The sequence below is a fragment of the Dromaius novaehollandiae genome, chromosome 1 (assembly GCF_036370855.1).
Source record: "Dromaius novaehollandiae isolate bDroNov1 chromosome 1, bDroNov1.hap1, whole genome shotgun sequence".
Lineage (NCBI taxonomy): Eukaryota > Metazoa > Chordata > Aves > Casuariiformes > Dromaiidae > Dromaius > Dromaius novaehollandiae.
The window spans coordinates 118,704,922-118,726,617 of NC_088098.1; the positions used below are offsets into that span (position 1 = coordinate 118,704,922).

At 41.1% G+C, this 21,696-nt stretch overlaps 2 protein-coding genes across 9 annotated transcripts; one reads left to right on the forward strand and one right to left on the reverse strand.

Annotated features, from left to right (window-relative positions):
• Positions 1-1,447: 1,447 nt before the first annotated feature.
• SETD4 (SET domain containing 4) lies at positions 1,448-12,869 on the reverse strand. Of its 7 annotated transcripts, none has more exons than XM_026121470.2 (11): positions 12,734-12,869; positions 11,461-11,563; positions 10,921-11,016; positions 9,950-9,987; positions 8,277-8,365; positions 7,145-7,574; positions 6,159-6,333; positions 5,393-5,474; positions 4,963-5,043; positions 3,794-3,917; positions 1,448-2,882 (listed from the first exon to the last, which is right to left on the reverse strand). In XM_026121470.2, the coding sequence occupies exons 2-11, from the start codon at positions 11,528-11,530 to the stop codon at positions 2,748-2,750; spliced, it is 1,320 nt and encodes a 439-aa protein (XP_025977255.1). In that variant the 5' UTR covers positions 11,531-11,563; positions 12,734-12,869; the 3' UTR covers positions 1,448-2,747. The 7 variants fall into 7 exon arrangements, with proteins under 7 accessions (XP_025977255.1, XP_025977254.1, XP_025977253.1 ...); XM_026121469.2 differs by having other exon boundaries at positions 12,477-12,800; XM_026121468.2 differs by having other exon boundaries at positions 11,461-12,800.
• Positions 12,836-21,191, forward strand: LOC112996142 (carbonyl reductase [NADPH] 1-like). 2 transcript variants are annotated; one of them, XM_026121477.2, is made up of 4 exons: positions 12,836-12,975; positions 14,037-14,356; positions 17,947-18,054; positions 19,909-21,191. In XM_026121477.2, exons 2-4 carry the CDS (start codon positions 14,071-14,073, stop codon positions 20,343-20,345), a joined length of 831 nt encoding a protein of 276 aa, XP_025977262.1. In that variant the 5' UTR covers positions 12,836-12,975; positions 14,037-14,070; the 3' UTR covers positions 20,346-21,191. The 2 variants fall into 2 exon arrangements, with proteins under 2 accessions (XP_025977262.1, XP_025977263.1); XM_026121478.2 differs by having other exon boundaries at positions 12,871-13,012.
• Positions 21,192-21,696: the final 505 nt, after the last annotated feature.

Sequence of the window (21,696 nt, forward strand, 5' to 3'; positions counted from 1 at the left end):
CACAGAACTGGTTGCTCAACTGGGTTAAGTCAGCATGACCTTATTGACTACTGTGGGACTATGTAGATTTACTGAGGCTGAGGATCACGTCTCATTTTTAGAGAATGAAGATCTTATTAAGTGAATCTAAAAGGACAACCAGCCCAACAGTAATCACTAAAACTGCAGTACATGTTCAAAGGACGTCTCTCTAGCCTTGTATCCTGTTTTTCCCAGTCTCAACACACACCTTGAAAGAGCAAGCACAGGTCAAGCATATACAATACTTACACTAGTACCCTCCCAGCCTCCAAGTATTTTGAGAGGAGGGGACATCCTAAGACCTAAGTGGTTTGTTTGGTTGGTAACTGTCAACAAATCTGTTTTCCATGTGTTTATATAGTTTCACCTTGAATCTATGTAAACTTTTTGTATTCATATCCTTCAGCAACCTCAACACTTTTGTTCCCAATAGTGTGAAAAACTACTACCCTCTGTTATTTCTGAACACAGCTTCCCCGAGCTACTGAGCTGTAGCCATGCTCACTGGTACAGAAGGACCCTTACATGAGCTGATGAGGATTGCCTTTAGCGGAGATTAGTAGAGACTGCACACCCACATCCAGACAGTCATCTCATCCCCTGGCCCAGGAAGTACTTCAGAAAAGACCAACCAGGGTAAAACAAGTCGGAGCCAAGTGATTTGCAGGGGTCAAAACCACAATTTAAGCAAATGTGAAACTAAGTTGGTTCAAAGGATGTGATATATGCACTTCTAGCTCCTTGAAGCATTCCAGTTCCTTTCCCAACCCATTCACCCTGCCCTCTGCTTTGGTGTGTAGAGTAACCACTCACTGTCAGCATCTCTGCATGAACCAGACAGCCTAAGACTATAAAAGAATCTCAGTGTACTAGGGTAAACAAGGTGGAAAATACCTTATTTTCAGAACTTCTGAATCCTGGGAAGAGGTTATGAGACTAGCATCTCAAAACCAAGGAGGGCATCTGTCTTTGGTGGCATGGAAACTGACTAATAGCAAACAGCTATAATTCTCTACTCTGTTCTGCCAGCATTTTGAACCAAAACTAATATATCCTTATAGGGAATGAAAATCCCTTTTCAGACTTCCAGGATCTGGAAATGTGAAGGGACAGCAAGAAAAACAAAAAGGGAGATAAGCTGAAGAGCTCCCACATGCCTCAAAGCAATGGCACAAGACAGCACAGGAACAAATGTCCTCAACAGGACAGGGATATTGGTGAAATGCAGGAGCAACTTCTGGAGATGATGCGCACACAGATGATTTGCTTAAAAAAAGGCTTCATATGTTCATGTAGTCTTATGCAGACTCTCAGCAACTATATTTTAGGAACAGCAGTTAACACAGGAGAGGACAGTTCCTGTCCCAAATAGATCAACAGAGAAAAAAAATAGGAAAAAGTTTCAGAATCTTCAAATCCAAGCAAGTTTCCACAGTAACATTCTTGTTTATTAGGTATCAGAAAAAGTCAGAAATTGTATTTGGGCTTGAATATTTCTTAACAGCTTTATCTTGTTGCACTTTTTTTATTTAAATGATGTCATTATGTAAAATGCTTTCACTGCTGTATACAATTCTATTTTTTATTTAAAAAAGCAGAGCAGTCATAGAAAATGAACCAATATATTTGTAAAAACAACCAGTCTTTAAAAACACATTTCTTTAAAAAAATGCTAATATTAATGAAAAATTCTATGAAATTTGATATTCTATACAACAGAAAATAACCACTATTAAAAATAAAGTTTATAAAATTTAAATAAGAGTCCTGCTCTAAATGGCCTTTGGACAAGTCTTTGCTTTTGCTGCCTAAAGGCCCCTACTTTACGCAGAACTAGATACTGAAAGGCAGCTCATGAGACTATCCCCTTCTCAACAGGGTAAGAACATTTCAGTGTGATCATCAGAACTGAATGGAAACAGAATGAATTGCCAGGTGATCAAAATGCAAGCAGGAAACAGTTCAGAATGATGTATCATTTCAGTTCACATCCTGAGCATGAGCAGTCAGAACACAAATGAGTGAATCTGGAGAGAGCTTTGAGTAAAGGAGGGAAATTCATACTTTATGTCATTTCAAGTTTGAACCTTCAGTAACAGCTTGTTCAAGAAACACTTGGGCTGAAACTGAGAAGGGAATGTCTTGGGGTCGTAATAGGACTGACAGTCATCTGTGCTTTAGTCTACATCTACTGCTCCAGCAATGAACAGACACTATGTAAACCATTAAATCTCAGGGACACGTACAGATGCCAGGAAAAAGGTACAGGATCAGTACAGGGCAGATATAAGTGGCTCTGTCCTTTCCCCTCTTTGACGAGTGCCAGAGATCAAACACACACTGAGGAGTATCTGATGGACTTCATGATCCATGCTGTAGACCACTGAGAGATGTAAACTGTAGAATTTCTGGAGCCCACAATCCTGGGGCTGCTCAAATCACCCCAGAAGCTGTTTTTCTTACAGCAGCCATGATTTGGACGAGATGTACAGAAAGCCACCTCTGCTCCTGCCTACCCCTTGGGCTAATCTTTTGTACTACTGGAGAAGTTCAGCAAAAGAGAGAGTAAGGCTCCACATCTCATGGAACCTGTAAACAAAACTGTGCATATTATGATGACATTCTACATTATTCTTTGTTGCTCAAGTCCATTAAAAACAGTTGAACTAGACAGGTCCATGGCAAGTGAGATCCAATCAGCTGCAGCTATCACAATTCCAGATGGATCAAGGTGTTGCCATTTTCGAATTGCACAGAATCTCTGCTGATTTTTGTAGAATCTTCAGATCTTCCAAGCGTAGTGCTTCTATCAAAGCCAGGTGGTTTTTAAGGTTTTCTTTGTCCCTTTTCAACTGGGAAATCTGCAGTTTATAAAAACGGGATGAAATTACTTAAAATTCACATTATTTAACGTAAGACATGAACAGACAATTCTGGAAAGCTAATTTGTGGTAGAGATACTTTGCAACCATGCTGAAATACAGTATTTTTATATCTTCCACAAGAGTAACTGTGAATGGAAAAAAAAAAATTGGAAAACATCATCACATGGATAGGAAGCACACTGGAACCAAGAAGAGAAAGGGAGATGGAAAATGTCTACCTGACATCAGGCTCCTAAGCCCATATAAGCCTCAAGATGTAGCTCACAACTCAGTAAGGCTCACACTCTGTGCATACATGTGTTTCCTTTGCAAAAAGAAAAAATATTTTCATCACCCTTTTCAATGATGACTATCCAGCTTGACGTTAGGTACACAAGCTTTTTGCCAAAATTCAGAAAGGAAGGAGAGATTGTTTTTAAGAGAGCTGTTACCTGGTCTTGGAGATCTCTCTTAGAGAAGACTGGCTGACAAGCATAGTTCATTTGGCTTGACTGGCTTTAAAGAGCACAGCCTTCACCGTCTGCAACAAGTGCACCTCACAGCAGGTCTGCAATATCTTCTGTTTCCACGTTATACAAGTCCACATTCTCTTCTAAGAGGTTACCCTCAACAGATGCATTCACACAGTGGGCAATGGAAGGCTAAACAGTTTTAACCTGTTTACAGGGCTTTGGATAAGCTTTGTAACATGATCCCTTTTTTTGCTGCAGCTTGACATTCTGCTGAGCAATTTAGTTGTGTCAGTGACCGTGGTAACAAAGCCTGTATCTCCCCAGTGAAGTCAATACCCTCCCCTCATTCTGTTCTCACCCCTGAAAATTACACTGCCATGCATTTATCCTAGGAGAGAAAGGAATCTGGGCTACCTTGTTCTTCTAACAAATTACCTGGAAAAGGACATGCTGCGTCTCCTCTATTAAAAAAAGGCATATTTTTTCTGTCACATCCAAAGTCTGCTCTTCATTTGTGGCTGAAATTACATCACCAAGCAGCGTTCTCTTCCAGCAAGTACTAGAACGAAAACATTCAAACAACACACAATCATTTGCTGTATTCCCCTACTGAACAATAAACCAATGGTTATGCTAAGACAAAATGTCGCTGACATAAGGCAAGTAAGGTTAACATACATAAAAAAGGCACACAGCATTCAAACATCAAACTAATAATGCAAAGAAAACAGAAAAGAGATTTAATAGTCTGCAGCAGTGGTTTCAAACTCTGCTGGAATGACACTGCTTCCACTCCCATCCTTTCAGCCAAGGCCACAGTCTGCACTTAGACTACTGCTTCCGGGCCTTACTGCTCTGCCATGCTACTACCAATTTCACCAGCATCTTAGTAAGGAGTAAAAGTTAATCACATTTAGGTAGAACTTATTAGCATGGCTTCTGCTAAACGTCACCTCACATAATGACACACTTCATGGGCTTTTAAACCAATGTCACAGGGATTAATTTGTAGATCAACTCATTCCACTCAGCAATTACTCTTCAAACCATAGATGGTCATCCAAATTAATAATAAGAAAAATGTTTTCTTGTGGTTTTACAAACAACGTTCCGGTATCCATTTTCTATCAATGCTGGTTGAGGCAATTGTACCATTTGGAATAAATGATCAAAATTGTATTGAGAGTCACTGGAGATGAATTTCAGCAACATATTTAGCCCTAGAATTTCAGAAGCAGTCTCTAGAACACACACCTCAGAGAAATCAAGCAGGGTTAACAGCACTTACAAGTCCCTCAAGCCAACAAAAAGATGGTCTGGAGTTTGAACCTTTAATACTCAGTTCTTGAAATGGAGAGGCACTGTATGCCTAGTGTTTAAAACAGGAAAGTAAAAGCCCAAAGCAACAAGTGGGCCATGACATCACATTATATACTCTCTTTGGCCTTTCTTCTTTGTCTCTCTCACTTGGAGTCAATGAGATCGTTGCAGAAGAAGATCTAAAACAATTATCATAGTATCTCATACATGGAGTCAGGAAAGAACAAGTAAAGGAAAATGAAACATGATCATTTTCTAAATATTTAAAGAGTGCTGAAACTTACAATTCATCTTCTCCAAGATTTAATAACTTGAGGGCTGTGAGGAGTCTCCAAGATGGTCCATCCCATCCAAAGGTCAAGTTTCTAAAAAATGAGAATTACCAACAAGCAGAAAGTATATGTGATCTTTTATAGCATGACAACTATGCTCCTGGCAAGTGTCGTTCTAGAAATAATTTCTGGTCTTAAGGAATACAGGATTCCCTGACAACCCTTACTCTGCTGCTGTCCCCAGATAGGAGACAGACTGGACCTTGAAGCCTACCTCAAGCTTTGATATTGGCATTTACCACTTGTATGCTCTTTCACAAACAGCAAGCATATCAGTTCGTTAAAAAACAGGTAATTATTTTACGCTGGATCTTGACAATAGAAGCAAAATTCGACTCCCAGAAAAACTGAAATAAAAGCCCACACTGAACCAGATACCTACTCTAAAAAATCATGATTCTTTAGAATGGAAAGTTTTGCATTTCTCTGCTTGTCCAGTGGTGGAAAATATCTGAGGAGAGTATCTGCATAAAAACACATTTTTAAAATTTAAATAAATGCTATGCAGGAGAAACCACAATCTTCAATTCTGAAATAACATTTCAGCCATATTTTCCAAGTGGCTACAGGACAAAGACCAAAAACTGCTACATTTGAGTGAACTTTTATATAATCAAAAATTAATTTGAAAAGTGCTCACTACTTCTCAAAAGCAATCAGTGATCTGCAAGATTGTATCCTTATAACAGAAATCCTGACTCAAACTGAAGTTGATGAAAAACTTTCAGCAACTTCAGTTATTTAGGACCGAGGCTTCGATCTTGAAGTCAATGATAGAGTCTAAGACATCCACTTGGAAGCCTTACATAAATGCTGAATAAGAACCACAGTCTTACAAAAGACAAAGTTACCAAAGAACACTTTCAGTTGGAAATCTCCAATCTCTAAATTCTGTGCAGTTCAAAGTGGTATCAATCAGTATTCTACTTCTTGGAATTGAAAAGTATTTTGATGGTACTAAAATTAATTTCAATAATGCCTTAATATGCATTCTGTATATGTGCAATGTGCATATAAATGCAAGTGTGTGAACTTCTTCATTGTCCTTTAATTATTTCTTTTACCCAGAGCTTCTTTTGAAGAGATGCAGCATTAACTTGCTCAGATACTGCTCTCCACTATTCTGCCTTTCAATCTATAAATCCAACCTGATGAGACATAAACGCTGCTGTGTGGGTTATCAATGGCAACAAATCCATATTCTAGGAGGAGTCGCTGGTTATCATGAGGCCCATAACAGATAAACACTTCTTCATATTTCTTGCACTGTGAATCTGTCCTAATTTCATAGCTTCTGGTCTGTTCATTAAATGCAGCCTTTACCTTTGAGAAATTAAAAATAAGATATTTTACTTTATGGCAGGAAGAGAGGAGAAAAAAGGAATTAGACCTTGAACATTAAAGACCAACTGTATTGATCTCTTCGCTAATAGTATAACAAAAGGATGTAAACATCTAGCGTTGCAGATGTCTGAACAGGCAATTGATGTGGTGGACTCCACACTAAGAATACACTATAAATACTAATATGAAGAACAAACATCAAAACCTTAGTCTGCAGGATGCACCACCCACCCCACACAGAAATCCCAGATCCACAAATAACCATGGCCTCATGCAGAGCTGGCCACTTTTGTGCTACCCCAGCTTTGTGCTGACACACAGTCCCTGTCATAAGGTGGAACTGCTCTATACATGGCATTCTTCTCATGCCTGCACAGAAGCTGCTCTGAACCCAGAGGCGAAGGGACCATGTAAGTCTTTAGATTTGTCACAGGACCTGAACCTTTTGGGAGAGCAGAGTAGGGTTATTTACAAGTGGTTCTTCCCAGTAGCTACACTGGAGCAAATCTCACCCAACCATTGTGTGTTCTCCCCATACGTCTGCTTCACTACTTGGAACTAAAATGTTTGAATCATTAATATTCAGCTGCCCCAGGCTGAATAACAAGTTCCAGGGTATATACAAACTGTGCACACTCAGCCTGCTGGTGTCTTCCAGGCAGACAACTTCCCCACTCTGCCATCTCTCACTGAACTCCAGACGCTCTTAATCCATCGCGTACATGCATACTGTACCAAGTTGGTGCATTTACAAATAAAGTTGTTAAGTGATCTATTTTTAGTCTCTTACCTGAACATTTGGGCTGTGGTTTAACAGATCTAAATATGGTGCCAAAGCATAAACATCTGGCTCAAGAGAGAAACATTCCCTCTGTGAATGTTTCATGTGTACTGTTCTGGTATTAACAGTGCACCAAGCCCACTCTAGGGCACTGTAGTTAAAAATAGTCTCTGTGTTCTCAGCAAACAATGGCTGCAGGGAAGAGAAAAAAGCCTTGGAAGACATGTACAACTCATGGATCATTGTTCTCTGCTCCTGAGCCTTCTTTCTTAAAGGTTCAGGAAGAAGGCTTACTACATCTTGCTCCAAACAAACGGGGCAAGTGTATGTCTTGGGTAAAACATCAAGGTACGGCTTCCACAGAGATTTCGCACCAGCATGCTTCTCTGCTATTAAAAATGTGCACAGTGCTATCAAAGGAGATACAGGAGGCTTCCATCTATTAAAAAATAAAATAAAATTACCAACACAGCAGATACACAGAGGTAAGATAGGAAATGGCTGCAATAATATTTTCTCTCTCCTCTAGTACTTTTAAATGTTATAAATAGCTTCTACTTTAAACTTCTTTGTACTTCATCTCCAAGTCCTTTTGATGATTTTAAAGGGGCTTTTGAGTTCATTTTATTGAGAAACTATAAAAGCTGACTTGTAGTAGCAATTTCAGGTTCACCACTTGGATTTTTTTGGTTTTTTGTTTTTTAAGATACAAAGCAAGTACTCATTGTCCAGTAGAGGCCTTTGTTCTGAACTTTCTAAAAGGCTGTGTTCTTGTGAGTGCTTTTTAACCTCATTTTAACCCCTTCTCTTATTGAAGCATATTCAAAGATTCCCAAGAAATCATTCATAACTGGCTGAAGCCATTTTGGTCCAAGCTGGCCTTAGGGGCAGGCCAGTTCAAGCCAGTACCATCCCTCCAACTCTGCCTAGCTAAAAAGGACCGTTCTGTGTCCAAATCTTTCTTATCTGAGCATTCCACACACATGAAAGACCACAAGAAATTCTCCTAAAAGTTAGGGTCTGCAGTTTAAAATCCTACCACCACTTAAGATGATTCATCTACTAATGAGCAACCCACAGGAAAAGCCAGCTGAGAAAGTCTTGTTTTCCTTTCCTGTCACAAATGTCACTTTTCACTTACTTTGTAATGTATTCTCCTAAGCAGCTACGAAGGACAGTGCCCGTGGTGAGTAAGCATTTTTCAGGCAATGAGATAACCAGTTCCCCTGCCTATGAGGAGGAAAACAAAACAAACAGAACACACACACACACACACACACACACACAGAGAGAGAGAGAGAGAGAATAGTAAAGGTCAAGCGTAAATGGCTCTTCTAGTACATGATTTCTGAAAACAGAAACATTTCCCAGAGAACACTAATGTCAGGAAGCAAAAGGATGTGATGCCCGACTTGATGGAAACTGGCATGGTTTTAAGACAGTCACAGGTGTAGGGAAGGAGGATGACTACAGTCAGTATGAACTGCCACTGGTAGAGAGTTAGCTGTTCACAGAATTTGGTGCCCAGCTGCTCAGCATCACCACCTTCTCTGCTCTGAGATATATTGTAGATTAGATCTTACAAATACCTGGACTTCTACCAGCGCAGCAGTATGAGAAAGAGATATTTAAGGTCATGTTTATCCTGTCCTCGCTTGCTAAGCCTGTGTCCGTGTAAACTAGCCTTCCTGTCTGGCTTGAGCCATATGTGTCCAGCCACATAGGAAGAGGGCACAGATCAAGTCAATACTCCTTCCTTCTCATTGTACACCTGAGTTTCCCTGCCTGGCTCAAGCCCAGATAAGCCTAGCTCACATTTCACTCACTCCAGACTCCTAGCATTGTGGATAACCTTAGTCTCTGGCTTCAACTGCTGGCTCAAACCCTGAGCCAGTACAAGAACATACACAGCTCTGTATATCCACTGCACCTCCTTCCTATCTCTTGCTACATTCTCTGCTCTGCAAAAGGCTCATGGTTTGGTTTGATTATTGTATCACATTATCAGTATTTAATATACCACTCTCATACCAGTTAGGAAACTTTTCTGATAAGCCTGTTCTCTGAAGGCATTTTGCAGGCAGAGCTCATGCTTTCTGTGCCAATATCTGAAGGGCAATGTACTTTTTCTCATTCCCTTTTTCTGCTGGGATTGTTTAATGAATCCTATTTTTATTAGCTGGTCTACCAAGAAAGGGACACCAAGGTGAGGTTAAAGCAGTGGTTTCACATTATGGCTAAGCTAGTCTAAAAGCCAAATGCTGCTTAATGGGCCTGTCCCTTTCTTCCATCTCTATCCCTAATATCCCACTTTTCCCTTTGTACCAGCACTGCTCTGACCAAGGGGAGCCATTTCAAGGAGCAAAGTCAGCAAAGCTAATCATTTTTTTTAAGAGAGTTTTCTGCTATTTTAGCACCCCAATGCAACTTACTACAAAGATGAAAAGACTGCAAAAGCCAGCCTAAAAGAAGCTGTGGGAGACTACAGCTGAAAGAGAAGGCCCACAGGATGGAAGGGGCCCACTCCTTTTGGTATCAGCTAGCCACTGATTGCCTTAAACTGCAATGTGAAACTGAACGATAAATTGCTGTCTACGAGGACAGGCATGACTTCATCCAACAAGTCCTCAGGGCACACAGGATATCATATTACAGATTACGACTACACTGCAAATTCTGGTATTAGGCTAGAAACTACTTCCATCATAGGGACCCCAAAGACCTTGTACAGACTTTTGAGCTTTCCTTGTTGCAAATGCCATTACATCCCAGAAAGCTCAGAGGAGCTCTTGCATAAGAATAAACATTACCAACCTGAAGGGCTTTTGTTGTCATCAGTCCTCTTCCCGTATCTGAAGAAGCAGAAATAAAGAGGATGCTTATAGTAAAATACAGAAGAATAAAATAAGCTGCAGAAATTAACATGCCTGCAAGGCAAAACTCTAGAAGAACATATATATCTCTTACAAATCGTAAAAGCCACTTACGGATTGTTCCAGATACACAGCTCATTTCTTTGTTCTTTGAGTCTCTTTACTTTTCCACTACTTTTCAGGATCCTGTAAAAGCCCTTTCCCCTACATTCCCAGCAACATTTGCTATCCAGTTTAATAGATTACTCACCTTCTTTTTTTTTTCCACATTTTCTTTAAACACATTCTTCATCACTGGCTGTTGCTCTAGGTTTGAGCTTTAACTGTACCTTAGTTTCTATTCACAATATTTTTGTCTGAGTCACATACTTTCTTCTCTACTCTCCTTGAATATACTACTACAAAAGTTTTTGAAATACAGTCTAATTAAAGAGAGAAAATGCAAACATATTTATCTTTTTTTGTGAATAGCCATGTGCCATCACTACTAAATGAATCCCATCATAGATTTGTTGAAAAAGTATGCAAAAAAATGAAGAAATAATAACAGGGTTAGGTTCTAAACCTGGAAACACTTCAGAGATACTATTTTCTTCTTGGAAACTGTGCTATTAACATTTAAAACCTCAATTTCTACAAGGAATCCTGCACACGTCTGCGTATATTTTCTACCAGATTCTCATACTGAAGCTTTACACAAGAATATCTTTATATAAGAAACAGTTTACAGGATTTCAGGCCTTCACGCCCACTCATACGCATTAAACAATATTCCTGTGCTTTCGCTAGAAGTCCTTGAAGGAGTAATGGTAACTGAAGACAGCCAAGTGTGTGATTTAAAACAAAAGTAGGAATCTAACATCTTTAGAAGAAACAGCAGTATGTACAACCAATAAATAATTAAAACATTACCCCAGAACTCTGCTGGCCTTAAATTACTGTCTTCAAATCCTCTGTCTTTCAGCCACTTCTTTAGTTTAATGTATTCCAGTTTGTGACTACAGTTGACTTAAAAAAAAAAAAGTGAATTAACACTATAAAATACCATTCTAATGGAAAACAAAAGAAGTTGAAAAACGTTATTATATGTCCAGAAAAGACATGTTTTGGACATTTTAGCGTAACACAATAGGACAGCAAAAAAGGCTGCCTTCTCATTAGCTTCCTAAGTTCTGGGCCTCTGGAAACTAGGAGTTCTCAGAACTGTAGGAGTTATTCAGCACATTCCAGGGCCAAAGAATTTAATAATGTAGTACTTTCCATTAGTCAGAAAACAAAGGTCACGATATTCACCATGCTCTGATTGGGACTGTAAATTAATGCCAGAATCTTTGTACAGAAAAAGCTAACATTTATAAATGTTATTTTCAGAACACAAAGGTGTTTGACAAATATGCACCTGGACAAGCAATTGATTATTTTATTATTTCGCATTACTTCCATGGATTGTACCTCCATTCATAAAACTTTGCAAGTGTTTCCTTCTTCTCTTTCGACCTGTCCGACCTCTGTTTTTCTTCATATTAAGAAACAAGTTTTGCCTTATTTAGACAACCTAAATTAAAAAAAAAAGTTCCTTAAAAAATGTTTTGTGTTCCTTTCACCTACTGCACATTTTTTATCTCAATTAGAGAAATCAGAGCACTACCTACTTAATATGTTATTAAACATATTGCTCTTTAAAGCTTAGAAAATATACTACAAGCAAACCCCTAAATAAGGGTGAATGATGGGGGTGAAGGAAGAGGAGAAGGCTTTATCTCCAACTGTCATCTTGGCCAAGGTACAACCATAGTCCTCTACAAGAAAAGGGACACTGTTATTTATGTACACAGAAGTAAAGCATTTTTCAAACAGAAAATGTACTGCAGATTTTGAAAATTAACTGACATATACTGCCTCTGTAGTTTACTAACAAGAAGAATAGCAGAATGGAGACATCTAATCATCCACATTCAAAACAACGATTTTACCCCACATACATATGATCACAAAATGCAGTATCATACACCACAGTAATACAACACCTCAGGTAGTCAGACATTACTCATGTTCATTCAACACGCATAATAAATAAATTGCATCAGCCTTACTGGTTATAGTATAGGCCATAACAGAAACATGTTTAATTTCTCCTTGCTGACACCATTAACTGAATTTCAGAACAGCAGTTTTTGCTTGAAATTAGAGCTACCTAAGCAGACAGTCGAGCAAAGCCAGTGACACCAGCATGCTCACTCCTGCTTCCACGGCACAACCCTTGTAAGGGGCGAGCGTGCCTGAGGATGCCAATTATCCAAGAAGGAAGGCAAACCCCTTTAGGACAGAGGCTGCTCGTTTAACAAAATTTCTCTTTCCAGCTCAACCTAACCCCTTCTTGGTGGTTAGAGGTGTGAGAGAGCGAGCATGTGTGTAGATGCATGGCACAGACAGACACCACACCAGAAAACACGGCGTTTTACCACCACCTGACTAGGCCTCTCACTGCATTCCCGGTCTTCCAGACAACTCCCCAGCTGCCGAACCGAAGCGAGCACCGCCTTGGACGACTCGGGCCCCCTCACATTTCGGGGGGGACACAAAGATTCAACACCGCCAACCAGAAATCCCCCTTCTCCCGGGCGCAGCCACTGCAGCCCGGCTCCCGGCCGCCTCCTGGGATGAAATCGTGACAGAGGAGCGGGGAAAGCGGGCACCCTGGCCGCGCTCCCCAACGCCGGCCCACCTGGCGGACTGGACGAGGCGGCCGCCTCTCCAGACCGTTTCCCGCTGCCGAGCGTTGTCCGCCGCCGACCGTTGCCCGCCCCGCGCCGCCCCGGGAGGCGGGGGCTCGCCGGGCGCCATCTTAACTGCGCTGTTCCTCCCACGGCGACGTGCGGCGGCTCTGTGGCTGACGGTCAGCTCATCCTCCCCTGCAGTGCTGTGTGGGACTGAGGAGCAGACGGGGGAAGCCGCGCAGCGCTGCAGGTGGGTCGGCGAGCGCTGACTGCCCCGGCGCCCCCGCGTGAGTCCTCGCCGCCCGTCACGGTGGGGGTCAGGGAGCGGAGTCGCTCCGCCGGTAATGGCCGCCCGTCAACCGGCCGGGATCGGCCCGCGGGCAAGCGGAGCCCCTTAAGGGGTCAGGTTTAATCTTGGCATGTCGGTTCGCTTTGGGTTCTCGTTAAGAAGAAAAATCGGTCCCGGGGAGCTGGTAGAGAGTAAAGAGTGCCGATTTGCAGCGAAATCGGGGCTTTATGGCGAGCCGGGAGGGTGGCTGCAGGCCCTGAAGTCAGTCAGTAGCTGGGCAGGCGTTTATCGGGCGTCGTAGCTTTTATGTGTGTGTTTTTAGCAGCTACCTAAGATTTCTTCCTCACTAGATGTCTGCTCGTGGTTAATTACAAGCTAATTTGGAGGGCAAAGGGGAATTCAGTCAAAAGTGAACAAAACAGCGTTTTACACTTGTTTTTATGGGGGAAATACAGCTTCTTTAAGTGTGCTGTGTCTACAAGAAAAACAGCCGTTTTCTCAAGCATGTATTGTATCCAAAGCATGATGCATTAAACAGAAAGAACACTGTAGCCAATGCATGGACCACTGTCTCTCTCTAAAAATGCTAAAACTAATTCTCTTACCTGGCACTTCAGGGTCAAGCCACTCCTCTGCTTTTTTCAGTTGTTAAAAAAAAAAAAAAATTGACTGCATCAGTGCTTGAACTGAACTAGCTGAATATCCTGGAAAGAAGGAAATGGCCTTTTTGTAAAGTGTACCTGCAAAAGAGCTTTTCCCACCAAAAGTTAACTGAGTGCTTCAGCTGCTTAGTGATTTTTTTGGCCAGTCAGTGGTTGGGCTTTCTTCAAAACATGAACACCAAACATGTATTTTTTTGCTAATACTCTAAGCTACTTTAGAGTTAGTGTATATTCTAATATGGGTTTACATAATTCAAAATGGAATTCTAAACAAGACTTTTAAGCAAAACATTTTAATCTGTTTTCAAACATCTATCTTTATCTGTCCCAAGGTGAAATTTTCTTCTTTTCCATTTGCAGTTAGTGTAATTTTGGCATACATTCAGAGAAAACTATGTCCAGCATCCCAGTGGCTGTTGTGACAGGGGCCAACAAAGGAATTGGATTTGCAATCGTGCGGGCTCTATGCAAGCAGTTCCCAGGGGATGTGTACTTGACAGCCCGAGACCCTGGAAATGGCCAGGAAGCAGTGGCTAAGCTGCAGGAGGAAGGGCTGCATCCTCTCTTCCACCAGTTGGATGTCAATGATCTGCAAAGCATCAGAGCTCTCCGGGACTTCCTGAAGGAGAAATATGAAGGGCTGAATGTGCTGGTTAACAATGCAGGGATTGCTTTCAAAGGTAGGAAGCTGGTTGTCTGGGAAGGTCTTATATGCTATAAAGTTATGTGGAGAAAGGTATTCAGTGCATTAAGGATTTTTTGAAGCTTCTTATATGGGGCTTTTGTAGGTGGCATACTGCCTTTTTGTCTGGGCAAGTTGCCTACCTTCTCAAGAATAGCGAGGAGATAAGGTGAAGTGGCTCTTCCTTTAGCATCTAATGGGCCAACTGTGCATGTAAAAATGCTTCCCTGGAGGATGGTATTTGCTTCATTTACCAAACATGAAAGTAATTCAGGTGCACAGTCAGCTTGCTGCATATGAGCAGGGTTGGGTTTATTGCCTCTGTACCACTGAGTTTCACCAGGCCCATGGGAACTCATAATCTGCATGAATATCAGCCATGCTCTTCTGGGATCTGTATTTTCTCTCTTCTGCCCTGCCCTGCCCTTTTTCTTTTCTGCAAGCTTCCTTGTACTATGTTCTATGTGTTGTCTGCTCAAGGGCTACAACTATTAAAAAAGAACCTTCAGCCCTGCATGCTCTTAACATCTTAACCTATCTTTAGGCCATTTAGTTACCTACAAAGCAGTTAACCTAAATCTTGCTGAGTCATAGTCCTGAGTAAGAATTAACTCTTTCATTTTCTAGCAAACAGGGAGGTTGAGAAAGTGAGGGAGGCACAACAGTTGTGAAGTAGAAGAGCGCATTTGCCTCATAGGTGTTTTTAAAAACAAATGGAGAATCATCTTAGCTCCAGATGGAGCAGATCTTGAGCATGACTAATTACCAGTTCTTTTCCCTGTCAGTACGAACTTGTTCTCCCCATATCTTTTTTTTTTTTTTTTTTTTTTTTTTTGGGGGGGGGGGGAGAAGGGGGAGGGAGGAGGCTTTTTTTGAACAATTTTGCCTGATCTCCAGCTGTGGCATGTTTCAGCACAGGGTAAGTGCTGACTCTCATCTGCTCACAGCATGAATTAAGGAGGCCTGTCAGGTAATATGGATCAAGCCTCACACAGTGCTGAAAATAGATCTTCTCGTGTGTTAGGAATGCAGCAACTCTGAGTTCCAGTCACTCTGTGTATTTTACATGGTACTTTGCAACAAGACTGCTTATGTTCAAGATAGGCTCTATAGGGCTGAACTCATAACACAGTTGAGCTCCAGGGTGAGCTTGTGACAGAGAGATGCTGAAACCTTGCAGCATTGGTTAAGAGACTGTGTATCTGTCCAGGTTTAGCATTCTAGTAACCTGCAGGTGCTCAGACCAGTATTTCTTCAATTCATAATCAGGGCCCTAGCTCAGCCTACTTGTGACAGTGAGTTTGAGCAAGACTGGGCTGTGACTACAGCAGCTGAAGTGCAACGTGTGTTTCTTGTTGCTGACTTTGCAGGAGCTGTATCCTCCATCAAGGTGTATACCTGGACAGTTGAAATAAAAACTCCTCAAATTGCTGCAACAAGATTTGCCAGAGCTCATCTGTGAGAGATCTTAGTAACTGATTTATTATGGGGTAGGCACTGAACAGATAAATGGGTAAAGTATTGTGAGCAGTGGAGGTCCTGCTACTTCCTTTACAACATCATAGATTTTTCTGTTCAGAAGTTACCTCCAGATGTTTAGTCTAGACTTTCTTCAAGCTGACAACTTGCTATATGTCAGCAGTAGGTGCTACAGTTAAGAATTGTGATAGAGGAGTCTGTCGTAACCACTATTGCGTAAGTATCTGGCACTGGGGCTGGAGAGCTTAGGACCTATGTAACAGCTTGCTGTGATGCTTATCTCATACTCTAGCTTTAGTTCTAGCTTCTAAGATTGGCATTTCTACCCAAGCTTGCTTTCTGCCTCCCCAGGTTTCTGCTAGCATCTCAGACCTTATGCTTTCCTTTCCTTATTGTACTGTGTGTCATCATTATCTGTCAGACATTAGATTTGTCATTAATTTATCAGTTCAGTTTATTTGTGCTGCTGTACAAATAGTCCAGCAAAGTCCTTAGTCCAGCAAAAAAGTTCCTATATGAAATGGATGTGTACTCAGGGGTTGCCTTCTGAGTGAGGTTCTGTCACAACTGTCATAATACTTGTTAAGCCTAGGGAGAGTGTATCACTCAGATGTTAAAAGCAATATATCTTGTCAGACAAATGAGTGGGTTTTTGGGGTGCAGAGGAACTTCTCTGTTGCTGAGTGGGTATGAAAGCAGGAGTTCATGGTTGTGTGAGTTTTTGCTTTCTTTGCTCCTCCAGCTGTCATAACTCTTGCAACAGATAGATAATGATCTGGCCTTTGACTCAGATTTAAATGCAGGCTAGTTTTCTGCAGCCTTTGATGCAATGCCCATTGCTCAAGAGAGTGATCAAGTCAGTAATTAAAGCTGTGATTTGCAATAAAAACACGACTAGATTAAATGCTAAATGACGTGTTATTGCTTCTCTTTTGAGTTGACACAGGTTTGGGCTCTGTCCAGACCTGTGTCAACCTGCCTAATCTATGTAGGTGGCCTTTACCACTGCACAGGTTGAGCCTGTAGCAGATAAGGAGGAATGCTGTCACTTTGTAACTCTTACTTTACCTTCATAGTGGATGAGGCTTAGCATATGGCTTTACTGCTGAGCCAGTTTGTCAGCTGATGGCACATCCTCCCCCCCTTTTGGTGGTGGCAAGCTGTCAATGCTGTCTTGTGAAATCATACACTTATGGTGCAGTTCTGTGGTCCATTTATGGCAACCTAAGTCAGCTCCCTTCTCTTTCCTAGCTGCTAATACCCACTCTTTCTCTTCTGTCAGCACAGATCTGTAAGTTCAGGGGAATGATTTATGAAACATATTTACTGGTTTGTTTGTTTGTTTTTCTTCAGACTGCACTAAATCTTGCCTCTGCATTCTTTATTCTGCTTTTACGATGCCTGTTGCAATTCTGCACTGCCCTGGGCCCCAAGTCTCAGCTGACAATCCAGTACACGTGACAACATACCAGTCAGGATGAGGAATCCATGGTTTTACATTAATACCAGGGTAGTCTAACTTCTGCAGCTTCAGAAGCAGCATCCTAGGTTTAGGACCTTCTTCCCTTCTGATTTCCCTCACCCCACCCCACCCCACCAGACAGGTAGGCATGTCAGCGTGGCAGCAAAGTGCTCCATTGTGCACCTGGGAGGAGAAGGCACTTCCAAGATTACTTGGATTTGGCAGTGATCCTGTACTTACAGGAAAGGCATTAGGCAGGTTGAGGCGGCATATCCTATGAGAGCTGTCTTTCCTTGTGTCTTCTACATAAAAGGCCCATGGGTCTGCAAATGACTCTTCAGTGCTACACTGTCAGCTCTCCTGAGGCAAAGTTAAAATCTTCAGCTAAGAAGAGGTGAAAACATCATTGGCCCATTATCAAAATAGTTTTGCATAGCTGGATCCTTTCATTAAAAAAAATGCTAATGCTAGTGATGTTGCTTTTTTTTTTCTTTTACGTATTTTAATTGCTCAAGTGTCTGTTTCCTAGGTAATAGAAGGAACTAAGGTAAACTTTTGTTTTTCAGTAGTTCTGTAACTTCTTTTCAAACAGTAGTATAACTTTTTTTTTTTTTTTTCCTTTCCTTGCTGCCACCTCCTATACAAAGTTCACGACACTACTCCATTTGCAGTCCAAGCAGAGGTCACACTGAAGACAAACTTTTTTGGAACCAGGGATGTTTGCACAGAATTGTTGCCTCTTGTGAAGCCTTATGGTAAGTGTAGCTTAACAGGTAGAGAAATAATTCTACGTGAGTTTTGCTGCTAATTAAATGGTAAAATCCTGTCCTGTCTCAGAAGTACACTGCCCGTAACAGGAGGAGTATGCTTTGCTGCATTGTAGGTAAGAGACTAGAGATAGCTTGTGGGATTTCTTGTTCCAAATGTTCTCTCTTGTTTGTATTTAAATCTGCTTTCTGTCTGGTCCCATTCTTCTGTTATGGACTGGAGTGGAATTCTTATGGCACCCTTAAGAAGAAATGGAGAACTTACCACATTCTTCCCTTTATGTAGGCAGATGGCATGGATTCTTGCTTAAGAAAGGACATTTTGAGGATACAGCTAACATAAGGAAGTATCTAAAAATGGAGTGTATCAGTTGAGTTTGAGGTGAGGTGTTTGTCCTTGCAACTACTGAAGAAACCTTCTCCACAGGATTGTTGGTCTGTCTCTAGAGTCACAGCCTTTGCTTTGTATCCAGTATTTACAAAATATCAAGAGATGTAGTTGTAGTTATAAACACAACTTGAAGATTAGCATCAATTTAAGTTACCATGCTTGGGTGATGTTAGAAGGAACTGGAGGAAAACACTTTACTGAAAGTGGTAAATAGAGTGGAGGAGACCAAGATCAAAAAAATAGACATCAACAATAAGAAGGTGGTAGCAACATGCAAATAATCTGTACTCATCAGACTACTGTCCTGCACAGAATGCTCCTGTTTTCCTAACCTTGGAGCACTGAAAGTGCCCTGGAATTCTGCTGGCGCATCACAGATGATTTGAAAGAGGGATATTTGGATCAAACACCCACGTTAAATCTAAGGGTTGGGGTTTTCTTTGTTTTTAATGCAAGTATTTGTGACTTGTGAGCAACAGATCTTTGCATGGGTATGTAAAAATAAGTGTTTGGTGCTATAAATATAGTCTATATTAATGTTTAAATACATCTAGATTTTTAAGAAAAAAGGAGTACAGTACATGGGATAGAAGCTGGGGACTGTTAGTCTCTAGGGAGGGGTGAAAGGACAGAGAAAATGACTTTCAAGGGAGGGAAAGTATAAAGTGTGAAAGTTGTAAACTAGTTTCCTTGTGCTAAGGGTGAAGGACAGGCATGTTAATAATGAACAGAAAGTATTAATTTCTGTGGCCTTTCAGATCTAAATCTTTCTGTTAATTCCTTAGTTCACAGACCAGATTGTTGTGCACTAGCAAAAAAGCACAGGATAGCAGTGTGACAAACAACTGTGGGGAAGATTAGTGAATTACCGATCCAGCTGACTCATCTCTCTGTACTAAAATGATGGGAGATAGATAGCATACTGCAGTTTTGCATGCTGAGATCTGTAAACCTTCAGGTGCTCTGCATATAAGCTGATGGTCTCTCTGTGTTAGGACCCAGATTGCTTTTGCTGAATTCTGTGTTCTTCTGGCTTTTGGGGTACCTTCTTGTGGCACCTTACTCAAACTACTATATAAGTGAGAAGGCTTTCCACCAGAATATCAAGATTATACTTAAAGTTCAGCAGCCATTACTGAGGAAACCATTTAGTACTATGAATATGCCTGTAGATTGTAACAGGCTATTTCATGGAAGCATGCCTTAACTTAGAGAGCCTTTGCAGGTTCACACTTTAAATTAGCCTTTGTAATGGAATTCACTGGAAACTGAAAATTTGACATTGAGTGAACTGTGATCTTCCAGAGGCTCTTGCAAAACAATCAACATGAAATGTTTTACACTATTCACCTAAGTAGTGAGTACATAATTGTAGAACAAGCTCACGTCAGTGTTTGGGCTTGTTTAGTGTGTGTAAAAGTAATTAATTAGTCTCTATTTTCTTTTACCAGGCAGAGTGGTGAATGTCTCTAGTATGGTAAGCTGCTCAGCTCTGGCAGGTTGCAGCCAAGAACTTCAGCAAAAGTTTCGCAGTGACACGATCACTGAGGAAGAGTTAGTGAAACTCATGACGAAATTTGTAGAAGATACCAAAAAGAGTGCACATGAGAAGGAGGGTTGGCCAAATACTGCCTATGGGGTATCTAAAATTGGTGTCACAGTCTTGTCCAGGATTCAAGCCCGGATGTTAAATGAAAAAAGAAAAGGTGACCACATCCTTCTCAATGCCTGCTGTCCTGGTTGGGTGAGAACAGACATGGCAGGTCCTAGAGCCCCTAAATCGCCAGATGAAGGGGCTGAGACCCCAGTTTACTTAGCCCTTTTGCCTGCTGATGCTCATGGTCCTCATGGCCAGTTTGTTAGTAACAAAACTGTTCAAGTCTGGTGAGCTTTCTTACGTGGCCATGCAGAAGTGGTAACATGGCTGTGGCTCAGACTGTGCCTTGGCTGGGCACTTACCCATAGCAGTCTCGTGCTGTCCACAGCAGCACCAGGGTCCATAATCATTACAATGAGGGTTACAGTTATGGTACTTCTCCAGGATCCTATCTACCCTAGGGCACACTTCCTAGTGCGCAGCAATGTCTGTTGGCTGCCACACACCATTGACTGTGTTGCCAGAAATCTGATTTGTGGGTGTTCCAGCCCAGATGATGTGAATTATTGTGGTGTTGCCCTAATGCAAAGGTACTTGACCTTAATTTACCTGATTTTACTCTTCATTAAAATCATTGCCAGTCCTTCTCTCACTCTCCTTGAAACAGTCTAACTGATACGGAGTTGAGATGAGGAGGCAGGTGCCTTACGCTTTCTCAGTGCACTAGATCTTTCTGGGGAACATATTTGCTTTTGGGGAGTTGTAGGGGTGGGGGGTTTTTGTTTTAATGTAGGAGGTTTCTTGTTTTGCTGCAGTCTGACCGGTTTAGGGGAAGGTTAATAAGACTGCTATATAGAGATTCCTTATTATTATTACAAAATAGAATTAGGTGAAAATAAAAAGTGATTTACCATTAACAGAAAAAAAAACTGTTGATTTTATTAATGTCTGTATTAACATGCATATCAAAAAAAGATTACTTTTTTTATATCTATACAACTAGCTTATCCTGATGCTAAAAATCTATGATGTCTGTTTGAATGTATATCTAAATTTTCTGCACTGAGATTTGTTGCTGGAATGTGTGATGTTCAGAATATATAAAGAGAAAATAAACTACAGAACTAATTTACCAAACTTTTCTCTAGGACTTCCAGTTCATTTATTGCATAGTCAGAAGTTCCTATATTAAATATCTGGATCAAGTGCTGTCCCTGTAGTAGAGAAGTGAACTGTGAATGTTATAGTAGTGTTACAGGGTAGGACTGAAATACATAATTGTTTTGGTTACCATAATAACTCATCCAAGCAAAATCACAAGCAGAGCAAGCAGTGACAGGGAGAGCACCAAATTTGTTTTTAGTTTTAAATCTCAGCTAATCAAATGCTTAACTTTGAAAGGCTACCAGAGAATTTCAAGTCCCCCCCCTGGGTAGGAGGGCAGGTATATGCCTGTACCTCTGTGGAACACTAGTGAAATCAAAGCATCTTTCCATATATCTGTAATATCTCGACCTTGCAAAGTGTTAAACATTGTGTGACCAGGCAGAAAGCAGATGTTTTTTAAACAAACAAAAAAAACCCATATTTGTACACACTTGCAAATCTGGGCTCAGAGCCTGCTGGGCAGGATACATAGCCT